General features: G+C 45.7%; 1 protein-coding gene across 4 annotated transcripts in view; it reads right to left on the bottom strand.

Moving 5' to 3' along the window:
- Positions 1 to 854: 854 nt before the first annotated feature.
- The window catches only part of PIEZO2 (piezo type mechanosensitive ion channel component 2), a 348479-nt gene continuing 325264 nt past the window's right edge, over positions 855 to 24069 (bottom strand). For 2 of the 4 annotated variants that reach the window (XM_036823700.1, XM_036823701.1), the window contains 12 exons: positions 23172 to 23304; positions 21937 to 22084; positions 21631 to 21845; positions 15170 to 15328; positions 12659 to 12806; positions 11349 to 11537; positions 10960 to 11052; positions 9589 to 9761; positions 7233 to 7361; positions 5951 to 6030; positions 4730 to 4913; positions 855 to 3448 (listed from right to left, as the gene is read on the bottom strand). In XM_036823700.1, coding sequence (XP_036679595.1) covers positions 3196 to 3448; positions 4730 to 4913; positions 5951 to 6030; positions 7233 to 7361; positions 9589 to 9761; positions 10960 to 11052; positions 11349 to 11537; positions 12659 to 12806; positions 15170 to 15328; positions 21631 to 21845; positions 21937 to 22084; positions 23172 to 23304 — 1904 coding nt within the window. In that variant the 3' untranslated portion in view covers positions 855 to 3195. Of the gene's footprint in view, positions 3449 to 4729; positions 4914 to 5950; positions 6031 to 7232; positions 7362 to 9588; positions 9762 to 10959; positions 11053 to 11348; positions 11538 to 12658; positions 12807 to 15169; positions 15329 to 21630; positions 21846 to 21936; positions 22085 to 23171; positions 23305 to 24069 lie in introns of those variants that run through there. The other 2 variants (XM_036823702.1, XM_036823703.1) reach the window with 2 other exon arrangements.

Raw genomic sequence — 24069 nt, 5'->3', positions numbered from 1 at the left:
TGGGGACAAAATCTAAACTGACCACTGGAGGTCCCATGAGGATGTTGGTGATGGAGGATGGACTCGATGTGGGCTCAGGGGAGTTAGAGGGTCCCCAGGCTGGCTTCCTTCCTCCAGGGGGGACAGCCACATACTTGGCTAATCAGGGGCTAATGACCAAGGGGTTTAAAGAAGAAGATCTGGGAGGACTTTTTCTCCCCTATTCTGCGTGGGTTTTTCCATGGGGAAGAATAGCATCACTGTAATATTCCTGGTCTCTCCCCACTTTCATATTCATTCCCCCCACTGAGCTTTTATCAATATTACAGGTGGCTTTTTTATTGAAACAATTTTTTTAGAGCAGTTTTGGGTTCACAGCAAAATTGAGAGGAAGGTACCCAGATTTCCCATAGACTTCCGGACCCACACATGCAGTCTCCCCCATTATCAGCATCCCCCGCCAGATGGGACGTTTGTTACAAATGAGGACCTGACATTGACACATCATTGTCACCCAAAGGCCATAGTTTACATTACAGTTCACTCTTGGTGTTGTACAGTCTATGGGTCTGGACAAATGTATTACATGACATGTATCCAACATTACAGTTTCATAGAGTATTTTCACTGCCCTACAATCTCAGCTCTGCCTGTTCATCCCTTCCTTCCGCCTTAACCCCTGACAACCATTGATCTCTTACTGTCTCCATAGTTTTGCCTTTTCCAGAACGTCATATATTTGGAATCATACAGTATGTAGCCTTTTCAGATTGGCTTCTTTCACTGAGTAAAATGCATTTATATTTCCCCCATGTCTTTTCATGTCCTGAGAGCTCATTTCTTTTTACTGCAGAATACTATTCCATTGTCTGGATTCTAACACAGTTTTATTTATTTATCCATTCACCTACCGGAGGACATCTTTGTTGCTTCCAAGATTTTGGCAATTATGCATAAAGCATCCAGATGCTGGGCCTTTGCTCAGGAGCTGGAAGGGTGGCCCCAGCTCGCCAGCACCCCTGGGGCTGGGTGAAGCCCCATGTCCCTCTGCCTGGTCCTCCCTCCTCGCTGCTCAGACCCCACCCCCCCCAGGTCCTTGGGGACGGTCCCTCTCAGAGCTATCTCCAGAGAACATATTCTAAGGGGACATGAGTCCCTCATCTCTGGGCCGGGTCTGGCGCTCATTTGAGGGTGAGGATTAAGCCGGTTACAGCTTGCTGATCCCTTCACGTTGTCAGATAATTGGGCTGAACAGGGTTGTGACAGGCTGGCCGGGGGTCCCAGCAGAGGCACCTCCTTCTCTGGGGAGTCCCCACTCCAGCACAGGCCTCGGCAGGACTGGTCCTTCTGCATCTCTCTGTGTTGTTCTGTGCCCTCCCTCCTCCACACCTGAGGCTTTTTCTTGAACCATGGGACCTGTTTACCATCCTGGCATCCTTTACCTCTACGCCTGTTAGAAGGATTCCTATTCCTTTTCTTCCTAAATATGCTGTAATGTGCTCTCTCTCAGGGTCCCCTGCTGACATTTTTAAAAGAAAGAATTCACAACCAGGAACGTGCAGGAAGACGCTTCCTGCTGTCGGGAAATCAAGTGTGGGCTGAAAAGCTCCCTGAGTGCTCTGAGTTTATTGCTACGACGACAAGCATTTCTCTAAGCAGGGGGGAGGCACGCGGCTTTCACGGCTGAAGCACAGGTTCGCACTGATTCCCTAGAAGACACAGGGCATCAGTTGAACTCTCTGTTTTAAAGGATCCATATTCACTGTAATGGTTTCCTTCTGGGAAGTTAATTTCTCACCAGTTGTTTCCTGCTTTTATTATTCCCATAGAGCACCCACATGAGAAAACCCACAATGCAACCAACAAGAAGTGGATTCTTAGTTGATTTTTTTAGCTCCCGGTACACAGTACAGAGAAGTCGCTTTTCCTAGTTCATGCAGTAAGGCAGAATGAAGAGTATTCTTAGAGTGACTTTGCAGGATGTGCTTTATTTTGTCAGTCCTGAACCCAAACTACAGAGGATCATTTTTTGGGGGGACATAGTCTAGTCCATTCGATGATTCTTCTCAGAAACTGTCTTTTAATATGGAATGAAAACTACATTTCAATCATCAGCTTTTCATGCTACATTGTTATTTCATGAAGAGGTTGTATGACCCATAATAATAATTTAAGAAAAGGCCATTTGTTTATTTCCCCAAGCTCAATATACATATTTCTTCCATAATTTTGAACTTAAAAAAACCCGTCTCAGATGTAAAAATGTGAATTGGAATATGTAAACTCGTTGATAGACCTGAAAAACAGGGAAAAAAAATGTCACATACTGGAAAAACCACGGCCGTGAATCATGGAAATGGGAGGAAGCGTCGGGGGTGGGGCAGAGGAGAGCTCAGACCTCAGTCAGTAAAGGTGACAACGTCCAAGGACCCCGCCTCCAGCTGGGCGTCGGTGTTTCACGGGGAGCAGTAACTCTCTGAACCAGAAAACCACCAGGTCGGAGTGAGTCACCACCTGGGCCTCAGCAACACCATGTCCACGTATTTGTTTTGCTGCTTTTTTTTCCTGAGAGGTCACTGGTGTTTAATGGAAAGATTTCTCATTAGTCTTCAGTTAAGGTAAGGCAGTAAGTGTCACTAATGTTTTCTTTTTGCTTAGAATGAGGCTTATCCTTCCACTGGCATCGCCATGGGTCACCGGCCCCCTCCCTCTTTCCCCCCTGGACGTATGTGTAGGAGTTTTCAGCCCCCGTTCTGTTGCATATTCGGGGTGCAGGGCCCCCCGTCCTCCTCACAGCAGCGTCCCCTTGGCCGCAGAGCCCCGTGCATTGCGTTGCATTGTAGCGTCTCTTCGGAGGGCACCGTCCCTCACAGGAGAAGGCCTTTCCTTCCTTCTCCTCCTCCTGTTCTGTTTCTCTGAGGGACGAGACCCATCAATGACTCCTCCACATAGTCGATCAGACTGCAAGACACCGGGGACTAAAACATAAAGCGAGTAGCCCTGATTTCAGAGGAATGGAATTACAAAGGACTTTTCGAGAGTGCCTTTGCTCGGAGCTCTGAGGGCAAAAGGAAGCCCACTCCTTCTGCACCAGTCAGAAGAGAGACCGTTTCCACCGAATTAGAAATGCTTAGCTCTTAGGAGAGTATTGTGCTTTTCTTGTTTTCTTTGGAAAATTCCAATGTGAACTTGGCTTGTGGTCTGTGGCCTGGGGCGTCAGTTTGTTTTCTCCCTGGTCCATTTGATCATGGTTTCTGGCGAACGGTACAGGAATATTAATTTGGCATAGAGGTCCTCCTCCAATTCCAGCTCCCCGGTCTCTCGAACTAAAAAAATATCTGTGCACAACTTCAAAATCCGATCCACATTTGGAAGCTCTTCAAACATGATGGAGTGAGAAATCCCACTGAAGAATTCTCGGACAAACTTCCCAATCACCAGGACCACCGAAGCGTAGAGGCCCATGATACTGAAAAAAAAATGAGGTAGAAATGTATCTGGCCGTTACATATGGTTAAGAGAACATGCCTACAAGAAAAAGAAAATGAACATTTTCCCTCAAACGCCATAAAAGACATGATAGACTTACCAAAGCTTAAGTTGTTTCCCTTTGGTGAAAACATTGACCTTTTTGCTGATTAAAAAGGTAATGCATGCTCTTTTTTTAAAAAAAAAAATTACACATTACAGAACTGTAGGACTTGAAAAATGAAAGTCCTTTGAAATCTTACATTCTGGAAACAACCAATGTTAATAGTTTCGTGTATGAACTTCTGGTGGTTTTACTGCATATATTATATGAATAAGCTACATAACATATATGGTAGATAGAGGGGTGGGATAGGGAGGGTGGGAGGGAGACGCAAGAGGGAGGAGATATGGGGATATATGTATATGTATAGCTGATTCACTTTGTTATAAAGCAGACACTAACACACCATTATAAAGCAATTATATTCCAATAAAGATGTTAAAAAAATATATATATATGATAGAAATGCAATTGTTATATACACTTTTCTGTACCTAGGACTTTGTCCTGCCTTCCTCAGAGATTCATGTTTATAATAAAATTCTGGATAGACAATGATTTCTTAAGAGGCTTATTCTGGGAAGTAGAAAACTTTGTACTAGCATCTTGTAGGGGGTGTGCCTGTCCTACGGTTGAAGTGTCAGAACATGGAGAAATGGTAACATCAGGCATGTCCCAAACTGTGATTTCTAATTGACTCTCTATCTGTTCAGGTCAGAAGGCAATGTTAGCAGAAAAGAGAGAACTTGGCCCATTTCTAGTTTAAGCCCTGAATTGCACTAAACTGTGTTGTAACAGGAAGGAATAGTTAAGAAGCTGCTGGAAATATGGCTTCTGGTCCTATGCTTGGTGGTGGGACTCACACAAGGCGTTTTTGACGTCTTTGGGACTCTGGTTCCTCAGTTTTTAGAACGAAGGGCCCTGTGACAAACCATAATGGAAAGAATATATATATATATATATGTATATATATATATGTATGTGAATAACTGAGTCACTTTGCTGTACAGAAGAAATTAATACAACACTGTAAATCAACCAGACTTCAATAAAATTAAAAAATAAAATAAAATAAAATGAAGGGCCAAGGATCTGTGAATTCTAATAATGCAGCTATAGAATTTGAGAATTCTAAGAAGATAAAAGACTTCCCATCTTCAACTTGGTGTGATACAGAAGTGGGAGCTCATAACTGTTAATGGTGAAATGGTTCCTTACCCGTAGCCGGCCAGGAACCCCAGGCTTGGGGGGCTGACCTTGTCATTGAAGACCACCAGCTCCAGGGCCTGCACATGCTGGTTGTAGATTCTATTCCCAGTCAAGTTGAGAACCCACCACTCACTGTTGGATTTAGTTGTATTGTCTCTGGACAAAATGATGGTTATGTTCATGAAATTAGTTTCTGGAGAAGGAGAAACATGAAATCAAATTAGCAGGAGAGTTTATGGATTTAATGCACTTCAGCCATTCTCGGATGAACCAGGATAGCCTGGTTGGTACCCATGGCATCCGGTTCCAGGATGGGGACACACGGGCACATCAGCTCTGTAAGAGGAAAAGGAGGAGGGGGCATGGCGTGGGGGGGTCTCTCTCTTTCTCTAAGAGGCCAGTCCTGTTGCTACATGAGACAGCAGCAAAGTCACAGGGTGAACGGAGACCCATCACCGGAGCATCTTGGCTGACAATTCCAAACAACTAATTAGATGTTTAAAAACCCCAGTAGCTGACTGTTGATGGAATTGATGGATTCTTTCATGTTACCACTGTTTACTGAGTGCCTTCCAGGAGGAAGGTGCTCCAGGAGGTGCTAAGGGGTCACCAAGTTGCACGCAGCCCGGTTCAATGGGAAAGGCCATGCACACAAGCGCTATTTATGGGCACGTGGCAACCCCCGGCACTGACAAGGTCTGCTAGCTAGGGGAGACCACTTCTGGGTGGTATGATCCCTGAGGGCTTCCCAGAGGAGGTGACTTCTGAGCTGAGTTTTGCTGGCTGAGAGCTTTAATAGATGGAGCCCTACTACTGGTACTCAGTCACCCTCTGGCTGAATCAAGTCCATTTCCTGCCATCTTTTTATTGTTCTTATCGTGGGGGCCTTCAGAGTTAACGCTGTATTAGGCAGTTTTCTGCCAAAGATACGGTTGCTAATAGAAACAAGTAAACAGATTCCGATGAATCAGTTAACATGTCACTGAACGTGGATTTAAGTCAATCAAGTTCTATATCAATGAACAAAGGAAGATGAAGAACACGCCCCCAGGTGAGTAAATGAGCCCTTCTTGCTGGTGGACACAGCCCAGAGCCTTATGCTCCTTGCAAACCATGTCACAGGGGGAAGAAAACTGGAAAGGAGCTTGATAAAGGCTGAAAGGCAAACTACAGACGTTGAATAAAAGAAAGATTAAGAAACGTTCTGAAACAATTCCTTCTCATTCTTACCAGATAGAAGTTGCTTTATGGGTTTGGAGTTAGAGTCACTGGGTGCTTTCACGTAGTATGGGTAAATCCTTTCTATGGTCCTGGGCATTAAGAGAAAAAAGGATAATTAAGTTTTAGTTGTTTTACCCATGCAAAATTGTTTTTGTTGTTGTTGTTGTTGCTATTTTTGACCTCATTTCAAACAAGTAACGGGGAGAGTCTTCCTATAACTACGCGATGTGCAGTCATCATAGTTTATGGGTTTCCATTAAAATCAGAAGTCTCCGAAGCCGAATAAATTCACCAGGTTCTAACCAGACACTCATGCCAACTCTGTACCCAAGCTGGTTAATGGCTTAAAAACTGCTGCAGAGATTTTTCCACATCTGTGACTTTTCTGAAGCAAGGGGCTGTCTTTCTTGCTAGGATCCTACCACTCTTCCAATTTTAATTTTTGGGATTTCAAAACTCTCTCTAGTGATGTGGGCTGCCCGAGCTGATCCAGAGATGGGAGTGAGGTGGGGGGCAGAGGACTGGCGTCCTAGCCCTTAGCCCACCCTGCACACGGGCCACTCCCTCTTCCCAGGGCTGTTTTCTCATCCGGGAAGTGATGGGCGAGGATCCGATGGTTCTCAGGGGCCCTTAGTGTTTAGTGATTGACAAGGGGTACTTCAGGGACCATGTCTGACAGCTGCATCGTGGCAGTCCTCACACGCAGCACTTCGACCTGGGGCTGGGGCAGACGGGACAGAGCTGGGCTGCGGCTGGTGGGCATCTGGAATAATTCACTTAGCGGTTCTTAGCGGTTCTGGACCAACGGCAGTGTTTTTCTCCTGCTGGTTCTCATATGAGAATCTAAACATCACAGCTCAGATGTTTGGAGTGGAGTATTGTGTGGCAGGATAATATATTAAGATACAGTTTTTCCCCTCAAATTTCCACCCACCCCCTTGCCTTCTTCTCACGCCCATTTGTTAGCCAGGGTTTGGTGCCCCAGGGGCAGGGGTAAGAGTAGAAAAGGGTCTCCCAGGGCCTTTCCCTGGCTTTTGGTGATTACGGTCAGATGAGAGCAAGGTTTGCTCCCCAGAGAAGAGGTCAGTCCTCACCGGACGAGCTGGGCAGAGGGGGTGGGAGGAGAGCAGACGTGCTTTGACCCAGCCCATCGAGGACTCTTAAGTACAGGCTCACTTGAGTTACCAAAGAAGGAAGAAATGGCGTTTCTTGCACACACGTATTTGTAGAGGAGATTTGGACCAGACACACACACTTTCTAACACTGTATTAAAAATGACAATCAACTTACACTGGCGTTTTGGAACTTTCTGTGTTGTTGCCAGCTATCATTTTAGCAATGTGCTCTCGTGTCGTATTTTTAAGAGGAAAAGAAAGCTTATCTGTTGCTATTTCTGCTTTTGCACCCAGACTCATGTTTCTGTGAAGAAAAAAAGAAGAGCTCAACATCAGTGGTTATTCAGAAGTCTGCAGGAGAGGTTAAAAACTCATTGAACTATTAATCTCACCAAGTTTCACTGGGTCCACAATTGTCAACCTCAACCTGGCCTCCCCACCTTTACAGCCAGCCTCTTAGACATCCAGGGAGGCCTCAGACACCTTTAACACAGATACAGGTGAGGAGGAAGAGTGTGGGGACACAAGAGAAATCCCTGATGATCTAACAGGGATTCTGAAACACTTTATGTTAACCCAGCGATGTTAGTCTCCATGGGGACTCAGAGAATCTATATTTTAAAAAGAATGTTCACAATGAGCTATCACCTCACACCTGTCAGAATGGCCATAATGCCCATCATTAAAAAGACAAGAGTTAGCAAGTGTTGGTGAGGAGGTGGAGAAAAGGGGACCCTTGTGCACTGTTGGTGGGAATGTAAGTTGCTGCAGCCACTATGGAGAACAGTTTGGAGGTTCCTCAAAAAATTAAAAATAGAACTACCATGTAACTGAGCAATCCCACTTCTGGGTATTTTTCCAAAGCAAATGAAAACACTAACTCGAAAAGATATCTGCACCCCCATGTTCACTGCAGCATTATTTACAGTAGCCAAGATACAGAAGCAACCTAAGTGTCCATTGACTGATAAATGAAGAAAGAAGATGTCATACACACACACACACACACACACACACACACACACACACACACTGGAATATTATTCAGCCATAAAAAAGAATGAAATCTTGCTATTTGTGATAACCTGGATGAAACTTGATGGCATTAGGCTAAGTGAAATAAGTCAGAAATACTGTATAATTTCATTTATACGTGGAATCTAAAAATAAAAACACAAAACCTGAACTCATAGATACAGAGAATGAATTGGTGGTTCCCAGAGGTGGGGGGATGGGGTGGCGGTGAATGAAATGGGTGAAGGGGGTCAAAGGGCGCAAACTTCCAGTTATAACATGAGTAAGTCCTGGGGATGTAATGTACAGCATGGTGACTGCAGTTAATCATACTGTACTGTATATTTGAAAGTTGCTGAAAGAGTAGATCTTAAAAGTTCTCACAGGGAAAAAATTTTTGGTAACTGTGTGGTGATGGATGTTAAGTAGACTTCCTGTGATGATCATTTTGAAACGTATACAAATATCAAATCATTATGTTGCACCCCTGTAACTAAAATAATGCTACATGTCAATTATATCTCAATCAAAAGCAGAATGTTCAATCAGAAATTGATTTTTAATTTCTTTTGGTGGCTCTTCAAAGGAAGGGCTAGGAAGTGCATTTTTGCCAGTACAGAACTCCACGTGAGGAGTTTGGGACATTTAAAAGGAGAAAATACAATTAAAGAAGGAGTTCTTTAAATTCTGAGCAGCCTCCTTCAAAATACTTCTTACTATTTCCTTGTGAAGTCAGATTCTAGAAGGCTTTCTTCCTTACCTATCATGATTCTTTCTTAATTCCAACCAAGAAGCTGGTATTGTGGACCCAACAAACCTATCACGTGACTGCCCAGAGTCCTGAGTCACAGCCTGTCATGAAGGAAACTGAGCTAATCAGCCCGGGTATTACGTCCAGGCCCCCCAACGGCCCCCCGGACACGTCGGGCTTTCGGATGCAAGAACGTTTTGCGAGATGTGCTGCGTGGTGGCCGCAGGCTGGCCAGAGGTTCAGGTGGGGTGGGAAGGAATCTCCATGCTCTCCCGTCCTGGGACTGCCCAGAGGCTCTCCCAGCTCAGGCTCGGAGAAAAGAGCTGCTGGGGCTCCCCAAGTGCTGGAGGCCGGCAAGGGAGAATCAGGGTTCCCAGTGCTGCAAGTCCTTTGTGATTAAGACCAGACCCCAAGCTCAGGGAAATCTTACACTTCACCCGACTCAGTTTCATGTAATGAGTCATCACCCTGTTTCTTTTCTCTCCACCTTTCTCTCTTGGTCACAGATCTCACTGCCAGCCTCTTTAAAGCTGAAGTTAGTAGAAAAAAGGAAAACTAAGAAGTTCTTCATTTTGTCAATGATTCCCAGGCAAATCATTATTTAATAAACAAAAATGTTAGCTGTAGCATCGAATGAATGTTCCCAGGAAGTACTGTGAACCGAGATCCGAATTAATCTGAGGTGTGTATCCTTCCACACCCCCCAACCCCCGCCCCGAGTTCAGGTTGGGGAAGGGGGAATTATGCATGGAAATACAGTAACTACCTCTGCACACTCCATGAAAAAACAACAGAGAAGCTACTATTGGGATCCATGAGCTCGTGTATCATTTTCTGCTTACTGGGAGGGCTGATGGTCCACAAAGAATTTGAGTTTCCTTCCAGTTCTGCTACTGTTATGTCTTCTTTTTCATAATTTTCCAGAAATTGCATAGCACCCTGTGTGCACACAAATACACTTGCATAAATAGATCACATACTTGAGGATGTGTAAGAAAGTAACTAGTCTTCCCTTTATCTGACCGTATCCAGGGGGAATCTCTTCCTCTGAAAGGCCCCCTCCCTACAATGGGCTGCCTGGTGTGTTCTGACACTGACAGCTCCAGTCACATCACCAAACCCCAGTGGTAATGCTGCCACACCCACGGCCATGGAATCATTCCAATCAAACAGTAAAGGAAAATCAGATGATTTAGTGTCATTTTTTCCTTCCCACTGAAGAAAGACATTTATCAACTATTGGGGAACGTCCGTCTCATGAGAGAGTCAAATTTATTCCACCCGGGACATCCAGGCCCTTCCTCACAGCTGTGTACTCCTCAAGATTACTTTTGACAGTGTGCACTTACAGGCCGATCATTTTGCAAAAGAGAACAGCATCTGTTTGCCTAATCACTTCATTTAAATAAAAAGCATCATCTGTAAAGCCAATTTTAATTATGAAGAATCATGCTACCATCTTATTAAAAGCACGGAATGTAGAGAAAAGAATGGTGTCCGCCACAGCTCTGTCACCAGAACATCATACCTGTTTTATACAGTAGAGGATGCATATCTTAATTTTTAAAATCAGTTAAAAAATAATAGTATCCTTTTAAAGTTATGTTTCATTTTGAGAAATTTTCATGCCATGAAATCATCTTTGTAATGATTATCTTATTACAAAGGAAGTTGCTTGAAAAATCTGCTGTAATTGATTCACTCATTCTCTACTTGTTGAATCCCAAATTGCCTCTAGTTCTTACTAATGCGGAGCATGCCATCACAAACGGGCACCTGCTTGGAGCTTTTCCATATTTTGAATGATTTCCTTAGGACAGATTCCCTACCAGTTAAAGGGATCAATATCTACCACAATTTAAAAAATTTAAAAAGGATCAACACCTGTTGTGCTTATCATGAAAATACTCTGAATTAGAATTATGTTTATTATCACTTGTGTCTGATAATACAGACATAACATCTTAGATGATCAAAGTGGCCAGTGGCCAGGAACCTGCTGTTTGTAACTAATAACCCCCAGAAAGTCCTGCCCACCAGCTCAGGCCATGGCAAAGTGGTGAATAAATCAGGTGACAACAGTCAGCTGGTCGATATGACAGGTGTTCATCGAGACCGACTCCATGCGTTTACTTACAGTGTCCTTAGAAAAAGCTTTAATAAATTTATTAAACTTTGGCTGGTCCATAACTTTCAGCTGGCTTTGCTGGGCACTCATTGTGAAAATAGGCTGGAAAACAAAGACACACAGGACGGTTAATATTCCAAAGCACTTCTCTGCATCCTGGGTTCCAAGAAAAATATTAGGTTGTGTATCACCCACAACCAGAACAGAACTCTGCCTTCACTGTCTTCTGCACCTTAGCTCACATATCACATATTTGCACAACAGTCAAAATTCAGACAGGAAATATGTCCGCAAAACCTAAGTAAGTCCTCTGGGTGGTGATCAGGGTAAAGCACGGCTGGGCAAGGCAGTGGCAGGGGCCGGGGGAGGGGGGAGACCCCGGAGGGAGGCGCGGTTACCTGGTACCCGCCCAGGGTAATTGTGACCGAGACGTCCAGGGGCTGGTTGATGACCCCGGCGACAGATTTGACCAGAGACATGAAGAGCAGAGGGAACCAGACAATACAGATGAGCAGGACGATGATCATCCCCCCCATCCCGTACTTGACCACCTTCTTCTTCTTCTGCCCCCGGGGCTGCGGGTACCTCTGCAACAGAAGGGCCACGCGCTCAGGCGGGGTCCCCGGGGAGAAGCGGGTGGGGGAAGGGCGGGCGCTCTAACCATGGGGTCCGCCCTGGATTGGGTCCTGAATCTGCTCTGAATCTACCCTGTCCCAACCCGGGAACAAGGGAGGCAGTGATGCAGGGCTGCGAGGAGCCCACGACACAGGCCCACGGGGATAACACAGGGTCCATCACGGCCTGAGCGACTTTCTCCTTAACAGGGCTGTGTGGGTTTGCTGGGGGCTGACCTATGGACCAAGGGACCAAAGCCTCTGCTGAATAAACCTCTGGTTTTAAGGGATCAGGCGAGATAAGGACATTTTAAATTCCTGAATATTCAAAACCTGTGCCTTTCAACGGGTTCCTCCCCAGCATGGTGGGCGGAAAACATTTTAACTTCGTTCATGACACACGTTGTCAGGACCACGCTGTCCAAGCTGGAATCACCTCTGTTTGCTGCATCAAGGGCTCCCCAGCCCCAAGCTCAGGCTGCGGGCCGCGGAGGGCCCAGCTTTGCCACGTGCCGTGGAAACCGCTCGGTCTACAGGCCTGTTCCTTGCTTAGCTGCTGCTTCTCCAGGACCTGTTTCCCTTCAGGGCTACTCAGGAGGCTGGACTACATCCCTTAAGTAACAGTAATTCTATCCATATGTCAACCTTAATATCCAACCTAGCAGAATATGCAAATATTTGCACTTCAATTTCCTTTGCCCAGGATGTTACATTGTCTGTCCCTCATCAAAGAGTGAATCAGAGGGTGAGCCTGAGTCCCAGCCACCTGACCCCACTTTTCTCCAGCACATCTCATTCCCTCCTGCTCTCAAATGAGCCACTTCAGAATTATTGGGTTGTACAGCAATATACCTTCTTCTTAAAATAACCACAATATACAGCTGCCAGAAGAAGAGCAAATCTGGATGCTATTCTCACTAAGGCGACAGCAGGTCCAAGATTCCTAACTCACGTGGGGTGAAATCAATGGGGCATTTATAGGTCCTAGTAGTTTCTGCTTCATTTATTTGGCTGGAAAACTTGCAGAAGTTCCTATTAATAACAGCCTGTATCTAAGAGAAACAAATAGGGCTAAGGCATCATTACTGGCTTACTTTTTCCGACTCCCGCCAACACTTGAGGATGAATATGTGAGCGTAGATGTCCTCCACACAGATCCAGCTGGACAGGCTCAGGGTCGTGTCCGTCCACACCCAGTCCATCACGGCCCTCAGCTCCGTCAGAAAAGGGACGAGGCGGAACCTGGCAGGAACCACGTCTTGTTACAGGGACAGTTGTGGAGTGGGCCCCCATCACCTGGCCAACCCCGAGGGCTCATGGAGGTCCTGATTGTTTCAGCCCTTACAACTTAGAAAAAATGCTCAAGGTGACCATTATGGTCAAATCCAACTTGGAATACAACTGCTTTTCATTATAAGTCCAATAAAGGATTTTTGTTTTTTGACAAAAATACCTTTTTGAAAAAGAAAGGTATTTTTCATTTTTAAAATTAATTTTTTTTTTTTTTGCTGATGGTCTTAGCAAACTGGAATTCCCTTTTCAAATAAGTTTGAAGGGTCTTCAGTTTCTTCCATTAAAGTCATGGTTTTCATTGTACAAATCTTTCACTTGGCTACATTTATCTTTGGCTAAATTTAACATACAACTGATTTCTATATGTTGATTTTATATCCTGCAACTTCACTGAATGAAAATGTTGATTAGTTCCAACAGGTTTGAGTGAGTCTTTAGGATTTTCTCTATATGAAGATCATATGGGGGGGAGGGATAAATTAGGAGGTTGGAATTAACATCTACACAGTACTATATATAAAATAGATAACCAACAAGGACCTACTGTATAGCACAGGGAACTATACTCAGTATTTCGTAATAACCTATAAGGTTATGTGTGTGTGTGTGTGTGTGTGTGTGTGTGTGTGTGTGTATACCGGAATCACTTTGCTGTGAAGCAGAAAGTAACACGACATTGTAAATCAACGATACTTCAGTTAAAAAAAAAATTTTTAAAAGGTCATATCATCTGCAAACACAATTTTACTTTTTTATTTTTATTTATTTTTTCAAGTTGCTGGGGTTTTTTTCTTTTCTCATTTTTTTTCTTCTTTTTTTGGTGCCTTTCTTTCACTCAACTTTTTTTTTTTTAATTTTATTTTATATTGGAGTATAGCTGATTAACAGTGTTGTGTTAGTTTCAGGTGTACAGCAAAGTGATTCAGTTATACATATACCTGTATATATTCTTTTTCAAATTCTTTTCCCATTTAGGTTGTTAAAGAATATTGAGCAGAGTTCCCTGTGCTATACAGTAGGTTCTTGTTGGTTATCCATTTTAAATATAGCAGTGTGTACATTTCAATCCCAAACTCCCTAACTATCCCTTCCCCACTGGTAACCATAAGTTCATTCTTTAAGTCTGTGAGTCTGTTTCTGTTTTGTAAATAAGTTCATTTTAAACATTTGCTTCTCCTATGAGAATCTGCTGGTCATAGGGTTATTGAATTACGGGGGCTTTGCTGTCGAATGAGCTAGGGAAGGTTATACTCTTGGTCGGGGAAGGATGAGGACAGGTGAGAAAAGTCATCAGGTGCGGCCACGTCATTGGGGGCACAGCAGGGCCCACGGCTGGGGGACCTACTAGGTGACTGAGGCTATCGAGACCCTGGCTCAGTCCCTTGTATTTCAGCTGGAAGTGGGATGGCCTGGGCTCCTCTGGGGTCTGGGTTTGGTCCTTGTTTCTTGACCGACACAGAGCTCCTTCCAGGCTGGGGCTCATCCCAGACCCTCCCAGCAGCTTGGGTTGCCACCCGGATTTCTCCCCTGAGCTCCTCAGCTTTGAGGGGGCACACTATTCCACCCCCTTGAAGAGGTGTCAGGCGCCCTCCCCACACGGGGCAGCACGCAGTGAAACTCTGACACGCGTGGTGGTTCTCAACATCCGGGCACACTCAACACTCCTCCATGACTGAGTCCCCGGTCCCCACGCCTGGTGCTCCAGGGGCCAGCAGTGCCCCAGCAGCCTGACCCTTCACCCTGTGGTATAATCTCCATGGGAACCGGGAGGGGATGCTCACACTGAAACCCTCGCACGGAAGAACCAACATGCCCGTGTGAGTGGTGGTAACTTCCTACCAGGAACAGGCAAGTCGCGTGGCATTCAGGTTGACATTAGGTGACATTAGTGGAATCAATGCCCCTCCCATGGATGGCTTGTTGCACAAGCAAAATTCCAGAGGCATTTTGGAGCACTCCAGATTCCAAATATTCTGTTGCATTGTGCCCAGAATATATTAATACTTAGGATCATGGACCCCAATTTTTCATCCCGAAATATTATCAGTGTAATTATACACGATACAGAAATAGAAAACGAACCCACGCGGCTGACTTTAGAGCAGCATCCTGGCCAGGTGGGTGGAACCACACACAAAAAGGTGTTTCAAGGGCCACACATGCTCTCCTGTCAAACACTGTAGGAGCCCTGCAGGGACCCACATGCTGAGGTCACCAGCGTCTTCTCCACTCCTTCCCAGGGAGGGGACACAATGCCGTCCCGCGGCCAGCCCCGCTCTGTGAGTGGCTGTGACAGAGCAGAGCGTCCTCACCCTTGAAACAAGAAGAGATTGACGTAGTTGTAGCTCTTGGTGAGGAAGTTTCCGAGGACCCGCGTCGGGTAGCCGCAGCGGATCTGGTAGGCGGACAACCCGAAATACACGCATTTCACGAAGTACCAAAGCTGGGCGACCAGGTTCTGGCTGAATTTCCTGAGATGTGAAAACACAGAGAAGTGGAGGGATGGAATACTCTTCTGGAACAAAAGGACACCAGTTTAGCGTGAAAAAAAAAAAAAGCCTAATTGCCCATCTGGCACTTAAAGACAATTCAGTAAATTCTCTCCACATAGTGGATCTCTTCAAAAGGCAAGAGGTGGGGTCAGAAAATCTAATGATTAAAAAAAATTGCTATGAATGTGCCCCCAATTTATTAGAGCATTATTCAGTTGTTTCAGCCATCATTAAAATAAATGACTGTTAAGTGAATTTACTAATAAACATTTTCTCAGGACTTGGATGGTGCTGCTATCATGGTCCAAATTAAAGCTCAACAAAGAAAAAACCAAAATGTGTTTTTTCACTTGACAGGATGCCTGATTTGGAAGATGTAGGAAAAAGAATTCTGAGAAATGAACCCCCATTTTTTTTTTTTGCTATACATACATAAGACAGGTCAGGGATTAATACATTTTTGACACCTGGATTTTGGTTCCAGTTCTGTTTGCTAAGGAGTTTGTTCCTCAAGCCATCATTTTTCTAAACATCAATGTCTTTATTTGAAAAGTTTCCCTCATTCTAAAAATCCATGACTCTCTGATCTACTAACTTGCCTTTTTCTAATGACATCCTCAGAGCTAGAGATGGTAGTCCCTTCTCCTGGTGGACAGTTAATGAAGAGACCCGTAGTGTGGAACAGTTCATGAATGCTAGCGTAAGTCTGAGCAAAAACTTAGTGGAACTAAATTTCACACTAGAAAAAAAATTAGAACACATTTTCAAAGAATGATGACCTATAGGATCATTTTTAACTCTGGATAAATGTGGCATTCTGTGAGTCTTAAACATGATGAGTACAAATCTTTAAAAATTAATCAGACTTTCAACTCAGTAAGACTTGAGTATAATCTTCCCTGTGTTTATAATTAAGAGCGATACTTTAAGTTTTTTAGACAAAGCAGTGTATTACTCTTTATGTTGTATCCTGGATTTGTCTTATTAATTTTCAATTTTGTTATCAGAAGAAAACATGTACTATTTTTTCATTGAAAACAGCTATTCTTTAGTTGACAAGATCTAAGAACAAGCCAGGAGCATGTGGGCCTATGTGTCTGGGGGCCTAGAGGCCTCCACGTGGATGTTGGCAGCTAAAGATCTCAGAAATGTTGCTTATGAGTGTCTCTGCTGTGGAGAAACCCAGCCTCGGTATTTCAGGACCTAATGAATTACTTTAACTGCATTTGACCATGGTGGGCGCTTGACAAGTTACCAGTAAGATATCAGATACTTTACGGAGAGCCCCCATCAACTATCCAGTTCCTCATCTTTCTAGGAACTGTCCATATTGGTAGAACTTTAGGAAATAACATTTTTTTTAATCTCTCCAGGAAAATGCCCTTGATTTTACAGATACTTGATATAAAAACTACATGGGAAAGAATTCTTCTATATTTATCAAAATTATAATCAAAGACTTAAAACTGTGTTGCCTTCTATTCTTTATAAAAGGTCCAACCCCTGTTTTACCTACTAAAAAAAATTCCCTTTCTATGGTGTTAAAGTGGGTCAACTTGGAATAAGTACTAGTTAACCTGTAGATCCTGAAGCAATCACGTTAACCGTAATTAGGGACACTGAGGTTGTCCTGTACTGGGAAGCATTTGTCTGTGGCGTCTCTACATGGTTTATTCCCGGAGGCTGGAGTCACGCCCTCCACGTCTCCCTCGGCACCTACCGTGCAGAGCTGTGTAGACTGTAGGGAACCCCTGGATATCTGTGGGCTGAATGATGTGATGCACACAGAAAAAGCCATTTATCAGATAAATTATTCAAGATATCCGAGCTTCCTTGTCCTCAATGTTATGACCAGTGGCCCTAATTTTCTTCTGTAGAGCTTAAAAGACTCCTAATCTATTTCTCCCCTTATGCTTTCCTTGTTTGGAAAGGATTTAGACAATATGACTATTAATCAATGGTTTCTCTTTAAACAATGAATGAAATTTTCAGTAACAATATTTGAAGGAGGAAAAATGAATTTTGGAGGTTAAAGAGTAGCAGCACAGTTTGAAATGTCAAGAAATTATGTTGTCACTGACACGCCGGCAGTGATGCCCGGGGCTCACCAATCCTAACACATCTTGAATTAAAGATCCAAAACCAAAGACAGGATAGTCTGTTGCACTAGGGATGACCATTAGGTGAGACCCAAAGGTGAGATCCCAGGAGAAGAAAGGACCTGTGTGGCCATAGTTTGGTGACTCTCACAGTGTCGGGAGCCTGGGAGCCCAGTGTGTGAAAGGCCGACGGGTCCTTGCTTTATTCACATGGGTGTCACAGCCCTTTTCTCCTGGTCTGCTGCCCTGGGCCTAAGAGGTGCTCGATAAACGTGAAATTGAATTGAATATGCACGATTTGTAAGACACCCCGGAGAAGCTCTCATTCATTCGGTCCTTATAGCAGATGTTTCAGCCATGTTTGGTTGGCAGGTGTTGTCGCTATGCTGTTGACCTCCTCAAAAGCCTGGCAGGACAGCGTGGTCGCCAGAAGAATGCCCCCAGCCCCCACCCAAAGATGTGCACGTCCTAGTCCCCAGAACCTGGGAACATGTGACCTCCCATGGCAAAGAGGACTTGACAGACGTGCTAAGGTTGGGGACCTGGAGAGGGGGGAGCACCCGGGGCTGTCCAGGTGGCCTCACAGTCCGTGAGTCCTTAGCGGGAGAGAGCCTTGCTCAGCCATGGGTAGAGGGAGACGCGGCAGGGGAACAGATGCTGGGTTTGAAGATGGAGGAGGAGACCACAGGTGCAGAGCATGGGCATCTCTAGAAGCTGGAAGAGGGCGGGAGGTGGATTCTCCCCTGGAGCCTCCAGAGAGAACCACAGCCCTGCCCACACACATGAATCAGTCCAGTGAGACCTGTGTCTGCCCCCTGACCTGCAGAACTGCAAGGTGACACACCTGCATTGCTTTAAACTCTAACTTTGCAGTGGTTTGTTACGGCAGCAACAGGACACCAATACAAGCAGGAATAACCAAACCATTTGCCAATTTGACCTAAAAGGACTAAAATGCTAAAAGGACTCTCAGTGGCTTCACCGTTGCAGTATTTCTGGAAGCTCTGGTCTCTGCTGGAACCCCTGTCAGGACATGGCAAAGATCTAGGCTCTAGGGCTCTGGAACTCTCTCTTGGGACTGGCTGGAATAATCAAATCCTCTTCACACTGCAGAGTGAAATAGTAGATTGTGTTACCTAAAATAAAAATCTTCTTGGAAGCAAGTACGGTATGCTTCCCATGGGGGCAGGAGTGCGATATACAGTAGATGCAGTATACAGTAGGTATAGTATACAGTAGGTGCAGTGTATGGTAGGTGTAGTATACGGTAGGTGCAGTATACAGTAGGTGCAGTATACATTAGGTGCAGTATATGGTAGGTATAGTATACAGTAGGTGCAGTGTATGATAGGTATAGTATATGGTAGGTGCAGTATACAGTAGGTGCAGTATACGGTAGGTATAGTATACAGCAGGTGTAGTGTACACTAGGTGTAGTATATGGTAGGTGCATTATACAGTGGGTGTAGTATACAGTAGGTGTAGCACATACATGGTAGGTGCTGTATAGAGTACATGTAGTATATAGTAGGTGCAGTATACAGTAGGTGTAGTGTACTGTAGGCATAGTATATGGTAGGTGCACTATACAGTAGGTGCAGTATACAGTAGGTGCAGTATACGGTAGGTGTAGCACACAGTAGGGGCAAGAGCCCTGGGATTGGGGGTTGGCCCCTCCAGTAATTGGCTGAGTGACTCTGGGGAGGTCACACTTCCATATGGGCTCACCTGTCTTCATCTGGAAAATTAGACAGTAGGTCTAGAAAGATTTTTAAGGTCTTTTCTTCTCTGAAATTAAGAATTTCAATGAGAGCTGCTGGAGAATGCCTCCTTGATGCTTTTAAATATCAGACAAATTACCAAAATTCACCATCCAGCTATCCTGGGTGTTAAATTTGGCTTATTTCTCTGCTTTGAGAGACAGCTATAATTAAATATTTACAGAGAAAATTGTACTTATTCTATCTTAAAGACTAACAAATAAGATTCACAGGGACTTCCCTGGTGGCGCAGTGGTTAAGAATCCGCCTGCCAATGCTGGGGACACGGGTTCTAGCCCTGGTCTGGGAAGATCCCACAAGCCACAGAGCAACTAAGCCCGTGTGCCACAACTACGGAGCCCACGTGCCACAACTACTGAAGCCCACACACCTAGAGCCCATGCTCCGCAACAAGAGAAGCCACTGCAATGAGAAGCCCGCGCACCGCAACGAAGAGTAGCCCCCACTTGCTGCAACTAGAAAAGGCCCACGTGCAGCAAGGAAGACCCAACGCAGCCAAAAATAAATTAAAAAAACAAACAAAACTCTTTAAAAAAAAATAAGATTCACAATGTTCTCATGAACAAATTCTAATATTTTTACAAACGGCTTGCCCTATTCTGAATTATCTTTATCATGTGAGCTACATTTACTCTCCTAGCTTGTGGTGTGGAATGGGAGGCTTACGGAGCTATTGGGTATCTTCTGAGTAACAGCACTTTATTTAGTTAGTTCTACTTTAGACTCAGGAAAGATTATCCTAATTCCAATTTTCCTTTTAAAATATTTTCATTGCCACCATTTATTATCACAAAGCAATGATTCCCTAGACTGAGATCAAAAAGTCAGCCTGAACGTTCAGGTGGGGGCAGACGTGAGTCTAGCCACTGGTAGAAGAGACTTGGTTTCCTCATGGAGAACTACATTTGAGTTGGTTTTTGAACATTAGGAAAATCCATTTTCATTACTTGCTACTCCAAAAATGGTGCTCGCCAGCTTGACGGACAGGTTATTCCTAAAGCTTGGCTGTGAATGACTCATGAGGTCTGATAAAGAGATCAGACTGATGGTACACAGGAAAACCTTTTCATGACATGTTCTTAAAAAGGTCACTCCTCTCACGTTATATGGACAGTTCCCCGCGCCCCTTCTGCAGACCCTTTGCTTTCATCGTCTACCAGAGCCGATACCAGGCACGCCTCCTTTCACTGCGCTTCACAGATACTGTGATTTTTACAAATGGAAAGTTTGTGGCCACCCTGCGTCCAGCAAGTCTGTCAGCACCATTTTTCCAACAGCATTTGCTCCCTTCGTGTCTCTGTGTCACAATTAGGTAATTCTTGCAATAGTTCAGGCTTTTTCATTACGATCATATTTGTTGTGGTGACCTGTGATCAGTGATCTTTGATGTTACTCCTGTAACTCACTGAAGGCTCAGGTGATGGGTAGCATTTTTTAGCAATAAAGTATTTTTAGATTAAGTTATAAACATTGTGTTTTTAATACATAATGCTATTGCACACTTAATATACAGTTTGGTGTAAACATAACTTTTATAGGCACCAGGAAACCAAAAAATTCCTGCCACCCGATTTGTTGCGGTGGTCAGAACCGAACTCGCCATATCCCCAAGGTCTGCCTGCATTTCCCGTTGATAGGGGTCTCCCTGGTTTTTCTTTCCTGGACTGACTCATTCATCTGCTCATGCGTGAAGCACCAACTTGGCCCCAGCACTGTTCTGGGTGGAGGCGTGCGCTCTGGTCTGAGATCTGACCTTGGGGAGGGGAGCCCTGCCAGGGGAGGGGAGAGGCTGTGAGGGGGCACCAAGGAGGGTCAGCAAGGCCAGAGCTGAGGGCTCAAGGGACAGAGGGAAAGACGGCCTCCAGCCCCCTCCTGGGACAGCACCAGCCCTTCCCTACCCACGTCCTCGGCCTCCAAGGCATCTTCACGGCAATAGTTGTATTAACTGCAGCAGCAGCGGCACGGAGGCTGCCGTGTTTACCCCTCAGAAGGACCCAGTGAGGCAGACCCCTCGTCACCTGCACCCCCTTTCGCTACCAGTTGAGCAGACTCCGTTCTTTTCATCCACTTCTCACGTGACACAGTTTTACGTCCTCTCATCCCCTTACGCTCTTAACACCGTGCTCCAGTCCGTGTCTCTATCTGCTCAGGTCACAGCATGAGGACCCCAGGTGTGCGCTGACCACTCAGCCTGTCCCCTCCCTATCTGAGAGCACTAGGTCTGAGAATGCGTACAAAACGCAGTGATAATGTTTCTGAGGAATCAGCTCACACCTTGGCTTCACACTGAGTTTAATATTGATTAAACCCCCTAACTTTTCCTTCTCCTACGGGCTGATCCTTATGAAACTGTCTGCGTGAAAGTGGCCCCACGCACGGCTCTAGCTTCCGAAGGCCTTACCTCTCAGTCACACCAGGCAAGATGAAGAACATCCAGAAGTGAATTCCAAACACCAGGATGACCTGGAAGATGACCTTCCCCAGGACCGTCTTCCTGAGGTACAGTGCCCGGTCCACCACCATGGTCCCAAACTGAATGAGGACCATCACCAGGAAGGGCCCCGGGACCTGGTCCTCCGACAGCGAGGAGGTGATGTCGGCCGCGGCTGAATGTTTCTGGGGGGGAGACCACAGGTTCAGGCCCGGTGACACTCACAGGACAGCATCGTTGGTCCCTGGTGTGCAGTGGCCTTGGTCCCCGACCTACCCCAAAGGCCCAGAAGCCGAAGACGATGATGACGAAGTCGACGGTGTCTGCCAGGAACATGAGCACGTACACGTCGGTCACGGCGCTGTAGTCGGGGTGGATGAGGTTGTAGAAGAACTGTCTGATGGGCACGTAGAGCTGCAGGGTCCTGCCAGACAGACACCCGGAGAGGGGGATGCAGGAGCCACTGGATACAGTGATCAGATCATTCCATCCTCTGCTTCCCTCCTCCCACCAGCTCTCACCCCCTGCCCCCGACCTCAGGACAGTCTGCTGGGGGAAGGGGCCTCCTGCCCCAACAGAGACTGTGCACTAGTTCATGGCCGACGGGACCACAGACCTCTTCTCTCCTTGAAGCATAATGGAGCGGTAACCCTGGAAATGAGGGGCCGGTTTATCCCCTGATTCAATCACTCTCCACCTGTGAAGCCCTGATCCTGCTACCCAGCCCTCTGCGCTTCTGGAAAAGGTGTGATAAGCAATGAGGCGGGAGGCCTGGGCTGTGGTGAGAGCAAACGGGGCCTGTGGTCCTGCCTGAGACCCAGTAAATGCCGCGCAGCCCCTGCTCCTCCCCTTTCCGACCCTTTGTGTCCCCCGGGTCCCGGGCAGCACCCTGGGCTTTGGAGCTCACCTCGCTCCATCCTTCATGACCCTGTGCCCTGGCCCTGGCTTGTCTGCGCAGCCCCTGTCCCCCTATCTTCACTGTGCTCTGGGTTCCGCCTTCACTTCAAGGCCACATTCAGGTGAGCAGCGCCCTCGGTGTCAGAGCCCAGACTCGGGGCCAGCCCTGTTGCACCTCCCCCGTTTCCACTCCTGTCTGCTGCCTGTCACCTGGGGGAGGGGCCTGTGAACTCGGCTGGTGAACTTGGGCTGCGTGACAGACAAACCACTTCCCGTGTGCACCTCGGTTTCCCTCTATGGGGTAAGTGTATCTAAGAACCTTCCAGCTTTGATTTCATTTCCTCTCTGTCTGGTTGGACTCTTTCATATGCCTGGAAATACACACCGTGAGCCCGTGTTCAAATAGAAAAAGTGTGTTTAGAAATGCAGTGGATGTAAAAATAAATCATCCTTATTGGAAAGTGATTTTTAAAAGCAGTATCACAATGTGCTATTTCGTTCTGCCTGAAGCAGATGATGTTTGTGGTGGGAAAAGTCACTTCACTCGTCACCTCTGGCTGATATGGAGTAAGTGACACCAGCTCCCCAGCCCCAAGGCGTTCTCACGCACTCACTTCTTTATAGTAAAGGCTTTTGCCTTGATTAAGTGTTCTTGAAGCTTCTCCACATAAAGTTCCCGTCTGCTTTTTTGCTTGATGCTCACAGCACTGCCTCCTTTTTGGCTGCTGTTTCGGGTGCTTGTGCTGCCTGAAAATAAAAAGAAACCGAGATGCACTGTGAGTTGCGGGTTTGTCGACATAAATATTGCAGAAGCCCCGCCGCCCCCAGGACAGAAGGATGGCTTGAAGCTGTTTAGAAGGTGAGACACACAGATGCCCGTAAGAACAGAGGCGGAGAACTTGGAATCTGCAGCCTCAACTCTGCTTCCGTAGCCAAAGACATCCATGGGTTTTCACACCCACTTCTGGCTCTTTCCTGGGCCGCTGTGGGACCTCTGTCCCAGGAAGAAGTAGACCGGAGAACAGTTTTTATCGTGCTCAGTGGGGTCCCAGGTTTTTGTTGCGGGTTTTCTAGATTGGGTCCAGGACCCACGCCTTTTTTTCAGGTCCAAATTTCTCTAACTGTAAAACAAATATGAGATGACCTGCCAGTGTCTGCCTGAAAAATGTCTTCTGCTGATGAATACAGAGTGTCTGGAAGGTTTCAGACAGGAGCACCATCAACACAAAAGCCCAGTTACCCCCAGAGGGGCAACTGGAACACATATGTACTTTCCTGTTACTGGCTGTTGAGTAAGAAATTAATAACTAGCTTAGGAAATAACTAAGATGGTTTGGCTAAAAGTTCCCATTGATTAAATCTAAATGTATGTATTTTCAAAATAAATCGTGATTTATACCCAGCAGAATCTCTGGATATGATTTATAACTACCCTGTATCCAACACCCACTAGGTACGAGGCGGCGTGCTGGCCACTTTTCCCCACGACCTGAAATCCTCGTCCTGGGGACG

Source organism: Balaenoptera musculus, chromosome 14 (assembly GCF_009873245.2).
Source record: "Balaenoptera musculus isolate JJ_BM4_2016_0621 chromosome 14, mBalMus1.pri.v3, whole genome shotgun sequence".
In the NCBI taxonomy this organism is placed as follows: Eukaryota; Metazoa; Chordata; class Mammalia; order Artiodactyla; family Balaenopteridae; genus Balaenoptera; species Balaenoptera musculus.
The sequence above is the reverse complement of the archived record's forward strand: the minus strand, read 5'-3'. Positions and strand labels throughout refer to the sequence as shown.